Below are 12,058 nucleotides of genomic sequence, written 5' to 3' on the forward strand. Positions count from 1 at the left end.
ACACTCGCAGACATCAGCGCTCCAACAGGCTGTTACGGCAACCTCAAGTACTATCAGTGGGAAATGCTTCTCCCCCTGTGCCGTGTATCACTGAAGTCTTCTGAGAGCTGCTCTTTTTGGAGAGTGCTTGCTTTAATGCCTTAGCCGTCAACTCTGGAGGACACCCACAGCCTCAAACTCACCTCCCTAACTTCCCCGCTAGTCCAGCAGCATGCCTACGAACTCTGTCTCTTCCTCTGGCTTTCCAGCCTGCTCACACCCTACCATCTTGGACAAAAAGTCCTTTTTGCCACAGCTAAGGAAAAGAGGGATTTAAAGAACAACAAAATCCAAGCTATTAACAGAACCAGTTTACCTTTAAAACGGAAACAAAATCTAAAGCACAGACAAAAGAACTGTCTGGTATTTCTCACGTAACTCTCATATCATGGGAATGACACACAGGAACGATGAAGCTACAAGAAAGGATGTGAAGCAAAATCCTCACTAAATACCGGGTTTAGGGTGACAACCTCCGGTTCATGTAAGCCACGGTACGAGCAAGCGTTCATGGCGACAAGCTATACGCAGTACGACACCCGGGTGGTTTTGTGCAACTGCAAGATTGAACTGGATGGCACAGCGCAAGGTGGAAGAAAAACGACTCACGTGTAGGGAGACAGCGGTCCTAGCAGGACTTTGGAGACATCCTGCTGTCCAAGGGTCATGAGCAACAGACCCAGGCTCTGGTTGGTCGAGTCAACACATCCACCCTGTAAACACAAACACTTTCAAGATTAATCGTTCTACCAACCAGAAAATGGAAAACCAACAAAACAGAGAGAAGGAAACAAACCACAGACACCCAGAATATCTGAAGCACAGAAGAGCAGGCAACAAAGTTCAAGCAATAATGAAACACAATACCGGTCTTGTAAGAGCGATCCTTATACCAAGTAACTTCAAGGGGGTAAACAGTTAATAAAAACAACTGCAGGGGCACCTGGGTGGCTCAGTCGGCGGAGCATCCTTCGGCTCAGGTCATGATCTTACTGTTTATGAGTCTGAGCCCCACGACAGGCTCTGTGCTACAGCTCAGAGCCTGGAGCCTGCTTTGGATTCTGTGTCTCCTTCTCTGCCCCTTCTCCTGCTTGCACTCTGTCTCTCTCTCTCAAAAATAAATAAACGTTAAAAATTTTTAAAAATTTAAAAAAAAAGAACTGCAATCGCGGAGACTACGAGAATGAATAGACACTCAAGTCTACTGAGGTGCATCTAGTGAAAAACGCCACTCTGCCTTTGTAACTAAAGCTGCGGCAGGACATACGGGCAAAAACGTGTACTCGGTTCCATAGCTGAATACCTAGGGCTAAATGAAGGTTGCTTCTACTGATCCGATCTGTCACGGAGCACCACAGTTAAGGTGACGTGAATGGAACATCACCTTCCACGGGCACCACCTGTGCACACACTCTGTCACACTCAGAAACGGCCGGCCACGCTCCAGGGGCCTCCACCTCTCCCTGTGCACGCCTTAAACCTGGGCAACGACTATGATCACCCCCTCGGTTCTTACTGAGGGTGCGTTATTCCCCTCCCCCCAACTCCTCCTTCCTTTTCTTCCGTATCAGAACGCAGAACAAAACTCTCTCCTGAGATGCAACTGCTTTGGTTGCCCTTCTTCTTTCGCTCTTGAATTTGTCCACCTCTGCCGCCATTTTGCTTCAGCAGAGGCTTGCATGACAGCTGTTGACATCTGTGCCCTTAAATTTGTCTTGATCTCTCATCATTCCTCCTGGGGTAATTTGATTTCGAACCATTCAAACTTAACACTGTCCACAACGAAAGCAGGATGACCCTGGATCTCTATGTATTTGGCACGCGTCACCGTAAGAAACCCAGTTTCTAACACAGTGCATCCCTGTCCGAGGCGAGGCTCTCTCGGACTGTGCACCCACTGTTTATGTGGGTACGCCTCTGTCCTCTGTTAGTGGGGGCAGGGTAGTGGATAAGTCAGTTTTCAGGCACAGACATTCTCTGTATCACACTCTGTGACAACAGTCAGAAAATAAAGGGGTTTCTGCTACAGCTGGCCTTTATGAAAATCCACTGCTCTTCGCAAACCACTGGAGATAGTAAAGGACAATATTCACCTCGTTTAGCAAATTTTAAGAAGAGTTACTGCGTACGTATTTCCATCTACAAAGGAAAACCTGACCCACACGGAGAACAGGAGGCCCAAGGAAACTAACTCTGTTTGACGGAACTTGCTCCCTCTCACAACTGTCTAAAGTTAAACTGTTCTCTTCAGTCTCTCCTTCTTATCACTGTGTTGCTATTCTACCATGCTCATGGACTTCTAGTACGCGCTAGACCGATATTTTAGTGCGATAAATATGTCAGGGTCTGTGCACAGGATACCACGGAGGGAGTGATGGGGCTACCCCCGAGGCACGGGGTGTAGAACCTGTACTGAGTGGCTCTGGTCTTGTGGCAAAGATGATACAGGGGCAGGAATAGGGACAATTCAAGTGGAGCCAGTGCTATGCAGCAGGGGGGTGTGGCCACTGGGGCTGCCAAGGCGAGCAGGAGAGGGCTGTCACCCGGCTGGCAGCAGAGGGGGGCTCTGGGGAGGGGGACGGGAGCTGGCCCTGGAGGGGACAGCAGGAGGATGGGGGAAACTGGACCCAGGGCCAGCAAGGAGCAGCCAGGAGGCCAACGAAGTGGCTGCCTGCTGTCTGCAGAGTAGAAGGCGAGACCGCGGGGAGAAGAGGACATACACAGACTGGCTTTTCTAACCAGGTTGAGTTGAGGGTTTTGACTTTATCTTGGGGAAGTGAGAAGCTGGAGAAGGTCTCTGAGCACAGGAATGAATCGATCAGATCAGTATCTCAGGGGGAGACCTGATCTACAGAAGATGCTAGAGAGGCAGGCGGACGGACGCGAGGAGGGCAGCAGGTGGTGGCAACGAAAGGCAGAAGAGAAACGCAGCCCCAGAGAGCCTGTGGCGTAATCAAGGGGGCCTGGGAACAGAGGAGACATAAATGAAACGAGGGATTAGACCAGAGGGTTAAAACGTTGGTAAAAAAATAAGCAGGACCCTCCAAGGGATGGATTTTTTTTTTTAGGTTTATTTACTTATTTTGAGAAAGACAAGAGACTGTGTGTGTACAGGGGAGGGGCAGAGAGAGGGAGAGAGAATCCCAAGTAGGCTCCACGCTGTCTGCACAGGAATGCTGGGCCTGACACAGGGCTCGATCTCACGAACCATGGGATCGTGACCTGAGCTGATATCGAGAAAAAGAAGTTGGACGCTTAACCGAGCCACCCAGGTGCCCCCAAGGGATGGATTTTATCACTCATTTAAACCATATCATATCATACACCTATGAAAAATTATTCAGGAAAGCAAAAAGTGTTTTCATCCTTTTGACAATTAAGGATCACAGACACAAACACAGTTTTCTCAATGATTAAAAACAAAGGCAAAAAACCTGGTCCAGGCATAAGGCGATGGTATAAAACAGAACTTAACTGGAGCGTAAAGAAAAAATAAAATAAAATAACCTAATCCAGATTGCACGTTTCCTCTCGGGTGGACTGACGATGGGCTGTGCTCTCACCCAGAGGCTTACAATCTGCTCTTTACAGGGATGTAACATACACTCCAGCTGTGCTCGTGGGCCCCCACTGGGCTATTCTGTAACGTGATGCTTCTGATGCCCCCAGGTCAGCTAGAAAGAGACAGCAGCGTCCCCACAGTCACAGAGAGCGCCTGCCAGTCACCACAGGATGCAGTCTTCCCTCATAAATGCCGAGATGACAATCTTCCTGAACTAAGTAACAGGCAGAGCGAGCTCTCGATCATTCACTCCCAGCTTCCCGTTACCACCCGTCTTTCAAAAAATCACTCAATGTAGCACCAAACATTGGGCTGGTTTAGCATCAAAAAAGCGGAGGCCAGACTCTAGCCGCACAAGAACGGTGTTGAGATACTTCCTCCTCTGGGAGGATTTCATCCGACAGGGTGATTCCCTCCCTCCACTAGTTCCCAGCTGAATCGCTGCGTACAGACGATCGAGGCACTCCAACGCAGACAGGTACAGTCTGTCCTCCATTTTAACCAGATGGACGTTAAATAGAGCCATCTCAGACCTGGACATTTCAATCAACTCTGAAGAAACAGTTCATTCTTACTTGTTCCACCCTGGGACCGGTAACATATTTTCAAGAATGCTGACTTGGATCAGGGGAGTAGACGGCGTTAATAAGCTGTTTTCCTTAGTGAGGCCTGTACAGGGATCAATACCCATGGCCCAAGCATCACCCTACCTCAGAGGTTAATCAGCTACAGTGGAAAAAGGAAGAAAGGAAAGAAAAAAAAAAAAAAAATCACCACTCTACCCGCCTTACTGGTCTTATTTCACTGGGCTCCCATGTGAGTTTTGCTGCTTTAAACACGGCAAAGCTTCCCCGGGAGACTCCGGAAAAGTACCACAGAGATGTCTAGTGTCCGAGAATAAATACACAGACAAATACAGAGACGAAAGGCCCTTCAGCTAGAGAAGAAAGACAGGTTACAAATGCTACACGCCATCTGGTAGCGTATCACCCAGAGTATGGTTCCCACTTGTGCTCAGTTCTAAAACGTGGGCCCTCGCATCCACAGCAGGGCAGTGACCGTCCCTCAGAGCCTGGATTCTGCACGTTAGGGGGAAAGCCTGGGCTTCCTGACACGGAGCCAAGACAAAAGGTAGTGCAGGGTAACAGATCCTGGAGCCAGATTTGGGACTCCCCACTGAATAAAGCGTGTAAGGTCACGAACAACGTATTTTCAGGTGGCTCATCTTATTTTCTCCTGCCATCATTTTTCCTTCCTTCCTCATTTCTTCCTTGCTTCTCTGAGGTCACCTCAACTATCTTAGGAAACAGCATGTGAGTACACACAGCGTGTGTGCTGCTTGTCTGGACGGGCAGAGAAAGCACCGTGGCGACAGAGAGGGCAGGCCACGTCCCACTCCCGCCGTCCCGCGCACGGACCCTTCCAAGCCCCGACCACGCTTGGACGCAGGACTGCCTTCCCAAGACATTCTTCTGTGCTCGAGAGCACGCTGCACAATGCGGCCTGTTGATATTATTTTCTATCTGAACTGTCACATACAAATCCAGATTTCCAGTTTCTCTTGAGAAATCTGAGAAGAGCGCACCCCCATTCCCCTACGGCCGGACTGGGGGAGCCGGGAGATGGCACCTGTGTGGTCAAGGCAGTGTCTGCTCTTCACCTGGCCAGTCACCACCAAACATGCTCCGTTTTCACCTTCTCTCTCTTGTTCCAGTTCTTTCCTCTCCCCATTAAACTTACCTGCTCTGTGTCCCAAACCAGAGGGGCTAGATCTCTGCTCACTGACTAGCTTACCTAATGTAGTAAACTAGTTAATGCTAAACTGCTGAATGCGTAGGAAGAAGTTAATTCCTTGGCTCAAGCCCTCGGAGGAGAAGAAAGTTGCTAAGGAGTAAGAATGAGAGACAGCGAACCGCTCCCTGATGGCACCGCTCCCAGACCTGCAGAGGCCGAGACGTACCCTATAGATCTCTTCGAGCAGCAGCTTGGCGCAGTTCTGGCCGAGGTCCTCCGGAAGCACGGCAGCCCCCTGGCCCTGGGGGTTGGAGGCCAGCTCGGCACTGAGGAAGGCGCCAGTGGTGGTTTCCGCAACCAGTGACAACCCGAAACCCGGAGACCTGGAGATTCAAAGGCACGGACGTGAGTACAGCTGATAAAGTGGGGGGGTGCACATCTTTCTGATGGCCTTCTGTCTGGCCACACCAAGCCTTGCCAGCACTCCCACCGGCTTACACTAGAAATACAAATGACTTAGCGAGAGCATGCAGGGCGGAACCAAAGGAGGCCCGAGTCTGCACTGCTTCTCCTACTGGCCCTGCCTTCCCCCTCTTTCCCCCGACGCCTACCCTGTGAGAGACCCCACTGTGAGAGTTTGTCACCACCGACGTATAAAGTAGCGTTAACAAGGGCTACCAGATATCGAGCACCTACTAGTGGCCAATTTCTGAGCTAGGGGTCTGACACTGTAAGTCTGCAAGGTAAGTATTACCATCCCGCGTAACACGTGAGAAACAAAGCAAGCTGCACCAAGTCCACACCGCCAGCAAGTGACCGAGACGCGTTTCGAAGGCAGGTCTCCCAGACTCCAAAGCCTACGAGAGTTCTCTACCCACAGTATTGGGCCCTCAACCAATCCAGAAGGAAGGAGCGGCCTGGAGGCCACCTGAAACATCAGGCTGTTCATCCCCCGTGATGAGGAAGTACCACACGAGCCAGAAAAGGCCCAGGGATGGCACACCTCGGATGAAGGAACATCCCCACCTCAGAATTCATTTGAGATAACCAGCTAGCACCGTGTCCTCTTCCGCTGCGTTTCTACTACCAACAGCCAGAAGCTAACGCCTTTCTTGTCCAGAATCACTGCTGACTCATTTGTTCACGCACCACAACAAACATGTGGGGGAAAGCTTCTGTGGCCAGGACGTGGGGCACCACGTACACGAGTGTTCCTGCTCCTAGAGAGCTCAGCGACAACCAGTCTGACACAAAACAAAATCGGTCCACAAACAATAAAAACAAGTCTCTCTCCCCTAAAAGTTCCAAATTTAACACCTCACAGATGTCTACTTCGCCCGGTGCCTTTTAAATGTGTACTTCCCAGATGTACACTCCACATGCAATCACGGCACCCACGTGCCTCCTTTAACCCAATTCAACACATGTGTTCCTGAAGCGCTTTCCACGTGTCCGGCACAAGACTAGCCAAGATACCTGCTTCAGAAAAACTGTGCATAAAATCATAAAATTAATAGTGTTTCAAATGCACTAAGTGAGCTCACTGTACGAGAGAACTATACTGGTCAGTCCTTAATTTCTTAAAAGAAAATGGTGTCTATGCAGCCAAGGGCTACTAACTAACACCTTTGAGGACAAAGGTTCTGGGCGCTCCGAGTCATGCTCTACAGTGGACACCGCGCCACCCAGCCATCACGCCACGGGACAAGCTGAAGTGGCCTTCGAGTCACCTGACCAGGAGGAAGGCACGGCACCAGCTCCCTCAGTGGTACAGGCGGAGCCACGAGAGCTTGCAGAGTGGAAAACAGAGGGACGCAGAACCAGAAGATATGCTGCCTTCCCTGCTTCAACCCACTCACCTGCAGTTCCCAAGAATTCTGGACTCTTCCATCTCTGAAATTTTTGAAGTGTGTGTAGTTGTTGTTCCAATAAACTTCATGTTTAATCGAAACTGCTCCATTTAACGCTGTATTTGTTGTAGGAAAAACAAAGGACTCGAGAACCTACGAAGCTCCGTGTGCATTCCTCCAGTATCTCCCCTCCAACCTGGGGTGTGTGTGTCCTCGGGCCTGTTATGCTGACAGAGCAGCTGGTCACCAGGCGACCTCACTGAACATCCGCATCAGTACAGTTTGCAAGCGACAGCCTCCAAAACTTCCCAGTTGGTAAAGGACTAGATTTTTTTAAGGTCCTGACTGCGAGGATCAAAATGAGCCAACGGGCAAATGCGTACGCTGGTCAACGAGCTGACGCAGACCACCCGGAACCTCTGGTCCCCGGGCTTCCGGGCCTCAGCACCCGCTCTCTCAGCCTTAGAGTCAGCAAACCTCACTACAGGGATCCCCCGCTGAACTCGAAGAGGAGAATACCCCCCTGTGGCTTTACACTTCCATTACAGACAAGGAAGGTCACCATGAGTCCTCTGCAGCTTGAGATGTAGAAAACAAACACTCGCCTGATGTTATGCATTGCTCTTACACGTAATTTTTTTAAGTGGGGCTTGGAGTTGATGACCCACGAATCTCCATCACGCCCACATCTTGATCCCTGTGTGAGCTTCCTACTCACCCTTAGCAAGGACAGGACTGAACTGCACACGGGGGTCAGCTGAGTCGATGGCATTACAAACAGCTGCACCACAGCCGGGGGCAGCATGGCCTCAAGCCCGCTCTGCTCTATTCTCAGCCACCCTTTGGTGGAGCCAGAGGCCAGACCCCTCAGACAGCTGCTGCTGCACTGATCCTCCCCCACCGCTCTGTGATCCCCCTCCCCGGAGAATGGCCAAGAAGGGAAGAGAAAGGGAACCTTTTCTGCAGCACCTACTACGTGCTAGCCATTGCATTAGTGGCTTACGCGGGTGATCGCTCCATCTTTATGGTGACCTAATGGTGCGGCACCATCACTCCCACCATACGAGTGAGGAAGGCACCGGTGGTTTCGGAGCAGTGCCCCAAAGGGGTCCGGGACCATCACTGACATTCCCAACTACCAGAGGAAGGGCCAGCTGTGCACACAAATCCTTTCCCAACTACAGCCTCCGACGTCTTCACCTCTGCAGCGCTGAACCACGAGCCACTGCCACGTGGCTGAAATCACCTTCGTCACTCCCATGGGCCTTATCAAGGTCAGAAATGCCACATCACCCTCACCCCTCCTTTGCTCTCTCCTTCGGCCGAAGTCAAAACAAAGCTCAGATGCAAGGGCCGCAGACAAGGGTGGGTGTGTGCTACTTCCTGCTCAGAGAAACACCGAGGTCTGAACTCACAAGTCAATCCCTGATGTTCTTATTTTTAGGAGACACAGCCTACAAGCTGCAGACTCCCCAGCGTTAGCGATCCTGTCGTTCACACTGAAATGATTCAGCAAAAACAAGAACACAGAAAACCCACACACAAGTAAAGCCGATTTGGCAAAACAGTCACTGCTAACTAGAAGTAGAAGGAATACACAGGTGTTCACTGTGCTAGCCTTTCAACTTCTCTGTGTATTTAACATTTCCATAATAAAAAAATTAGTTCTTAATTGCTTGCCTAACTTACTGGTTTCTAAATATACAACCAAAAGCCTAAAACAAGTATTTTCATTACACAGATCATCATTAACTTTTTATTTTCTAAAGTGAGGTTTTCTACAAAGGTTTAATTAAACCCAATTCCAATCTGTAATAACAACCCTCTCTGGCTCTAAGAGTGTTGTTCCACTCGATGGAGAGGGAAGCCAACTGGCTGGGACCAGCGGCAGAGGACATTTTCCCCTAAACTGTTATTTACTCAGGGTGGGAGAACTTGTTTACTTTATAAACTTTTTTTTTTTTTTTTAAGAGTGAGAGAGAGCGAGAGAGAGAGCACGCACAAGTCAGGAGAGGGGGAGACAGAGAGGGGGGAGAGAGAATCCCAAGCAGCCTCCACACTGTCGGCAAGAAGCCCAACTTGGCACTCGATCCCACGACCCCAGGATCATGATCTGAGCCAAAATCAACAGTCGGACGCTCAGCCACCTGGGCCACCCAGGTGCCCCGAACTTGTTTCGTTTAACTTTTTGTGGGAACAGATGTGATTTAAAGCTGGAAGCACCTGGGTTTTAACTCCCCCAGGCCAGGGTCTGGACCCCTCATCTCCAGCACTGGCCACTGTGACACTTTCCATGTGGCAGGCGCTCCAAAGATGCCTGCAGGTGACAATGGCAGTAAGTCGGGAGGAAATTAACTCTGAAATCATTCCCCTCTGGCTGCCCTGTAGCACAGCTGGCAGCTGTCATTTCGATCAGAACAGGACTGGAAAAAGGCTGGGGTAGCTGCAGAATTAGGCTCTAGACGCGCACACTTACTTTCCAGAGCTGACTCCTTTCATGTGGTCTGTGTAAATATAGATATCGGGGATGAACTTGTTGAGGATGCTCCTTGCAGAATCCACGATCCGGTTTGCCATCTGCGGGGACACACGCACGGAGTACCTGCAGTCTGCAGTTAAGGGTGCGTCCTGCTCACACTCCAGGACAGAGGAAAGTCAGTTCTGAAGCCAGCAGCTACCTGCGGAACTGTAACACATCGGAGCTCCCAAAGCCATCCTACTTTCCACCTGTCTTTAATTGCTTAACTTGGTAACACTTTAACTCAACTTTTAGAGCATTTTCATCAATTGTTATCATATTAATATATAACTCTTATATTATTATTATTATATAAAAAGATCACAGTGAGAAACACCCAGATATAGAGAGTTGGAAAGTATAAAATAACAAGTTCCCAACCCTGCCCTAGACTTCCTACCCAATGCCCCTCCCTTCCCCTAGAAATGGTTCACCTCAATTCTGGAACAAGAGAAGAAGACCGCCTGTCTGTCTGGCATGAGCCGAGCTCGCTTTGAAGTGTTTGCTGTCTGACCACCCCCCACTGCTGGAACCGATGAGTCCCTTGAGAACCTGAGGCCAGAACACACACCACCCTGGGGCTCACCGGGGCCAATCCCAATCCACTGCCCCCCCCCCCCCGCCCCTCGTTCTGTTGACAGGAAAAGCAGAAAAAGATCAGTGAAAGACAGTACAGTAGCTGTTTATAAAGATCTAAACAGGGTGTTTTTGTAACAGAGCCTATTTTCAATTATTTAAGTATCAATTACTCCTTTTGTGGACAAGATAGGCTCCTCACAACTGCTACCTTACAGTCAAAATACTGATAATTGGCACTTTTACACCAGGGCACCCCCAGAGAGAGAAGGAGAAAGACATCAGCAACTCAAGCGAAAAGTCTGGTTTTTAAGGAAGTGGAAACAATTCTCTAAAATTTGACTTCATTATGGAGACCGGCTCTCCTCAACCCCACGAATCAAAAATTCAGTACGGAGCACTTTCGATGTGCAGCGTTCAGTCAAGAGGTGGCTACGTACATGGGACAAGAGCCTAGGGAAACGGACGAGTAAGGACATGTGATCTTCCCACTACCCCAATACACACCCCACACAGCAACTCCAACAGGGAGAACAGGGGGTGTGGTCTGCCCAGTCCAGCCCAGCTGCTCAAAAATCACTGTCAATAACATATTCCACTTCCATTCGAGCTGCAGAAACAAAATGCTCAGAGACTGCAAAGAACGCGGCTGGCACCCAGCTCCGCTTTCTGATCCGTCCGGCACCTTTGCCGGAAGATCAACCTTTCCTCATGGCGGTGAGACTCTGCCAATTAGCCCGGGTCCTCCCAGATCTTATGATCAGTCTGCTCAGGGTTCGTCCCCGCCTCGACACCCCGCCACTCACCCAAACTGTCCAGGTTCTTCCACCTGAACTGCCTCCCTTCACTGTCCCAGCCCCGAGCTCCCCTTCTCTCCCCAACACCCTCCAGCCAGTGCCGGGCTGTGGTCTCCTCTTGACCTTACCGTACGCCTCTCTTCATCTACACACGTGCTGCCCTTGCCCGTCAACAAGACCATGCATTCCATAAGGAGAGGGGCTCTGCTTCTGTACAGAGCAGAGCTCTCCGATGACTCTCACACCCTATTTCTGTACTCAGAAACACTCGATAAATATTTGACTTGACACAAAGGGCAAACCTAAAATGGGGAAAGAGCAAAGAGGAATTTTTCAATACCCACACCAAGCCCGGTTACATCACCACCTCTGTCCAGAATGTACTTCTGACCACAGGCAGCTGAGATAAACAGTGCCGGGTCTCCTACCTTTGGACCGGGCAGGTGCTGTCCTTCCGAGCCTGAGGCTGTCCACTCTCCTAAGGAGAGCGCCAACGCCACTGTCCTGACATAATCCCACGGCATCCACGGCTTCCAAAATCCTTTCAGGTACATTAATAACTGATCTTATGCTCACGGTGACCCCAGGGGCCAGGGCCATGGATTCCTAGTTCCGGAGCTTACACTGAGGACAACCAAGTCACAGAACGGAGATATAAATTAAACAGATCTGACCTCACAAAGACAACCTCCTCCCTCCAGCCCCTCCAGAGATGTGGAAACCAGGTGGGTAACTGTTCCAACTCAGGGCCAGTGGAGTCCTACATCAGAATCCTGGCAGTGCAGAGGGACAGGGTGGCTACAACCCAGAGTCACTGTGGAACCACCTAGCGCGGTGTGGAGGCTGAGTTCCAGAATCGGACCATCCGTGTTCAAGTCCCAGCTCCAGTGAACCATCATTCTGTGTCTAGTGTGCTAGACACATGAGGGGCCCCACCTCCTCATCAGTGAGACAGGGATAATTAAAATACTCTCCCCCCACC

General features: G+C 50.2%; 1 protein-coding gene across 2 annotated transcripts in view; it reads right to left on the bottom strand.

Annotated features, from left to right (window-relative positions):
- Positions 1–12,058, bottom strand: part of RCL1 (RNA terminal phosphate cyclase like 1) — a 57,046-nt gene that overhangs the window by 9,722 nt on the left and 35,266 nt on the right. For both annotated transcript variants that reach the window (XM_030292719.1, XM_030292720.1), the window contains exons 6-8: positions 9,662–9,787; positions 5,562–5,718; positions 649–752 (exon numbers count right to left, since the gene is read on the bottom strand). In XM_030292719.1, the coding sequence (XP_030148579.1) occupies positions 649–752; positions 5,562–5,718; positions 9,662–9,787 (387 nt within the window). The remainder of the gene's footprint in view (positions 1–648; positions 753–5,561; positions 5,719–9,661; positions 9,788–12,058) is intronic.

This window comes from Lynx canadensis, chromosome D4 (assembly GCF_007474595.2).
Source record: "Lynx canadensis isolate LIC74 chromosome D4, mLynCan4.pri.v2, whole genome shotgun sequence".
Classification (NCBI taxonomy): Eukaryota; Metazoa; Chordata; class Mammalia; order Carnivora; family Felidae; genus Lynx; species Lynx canadensis.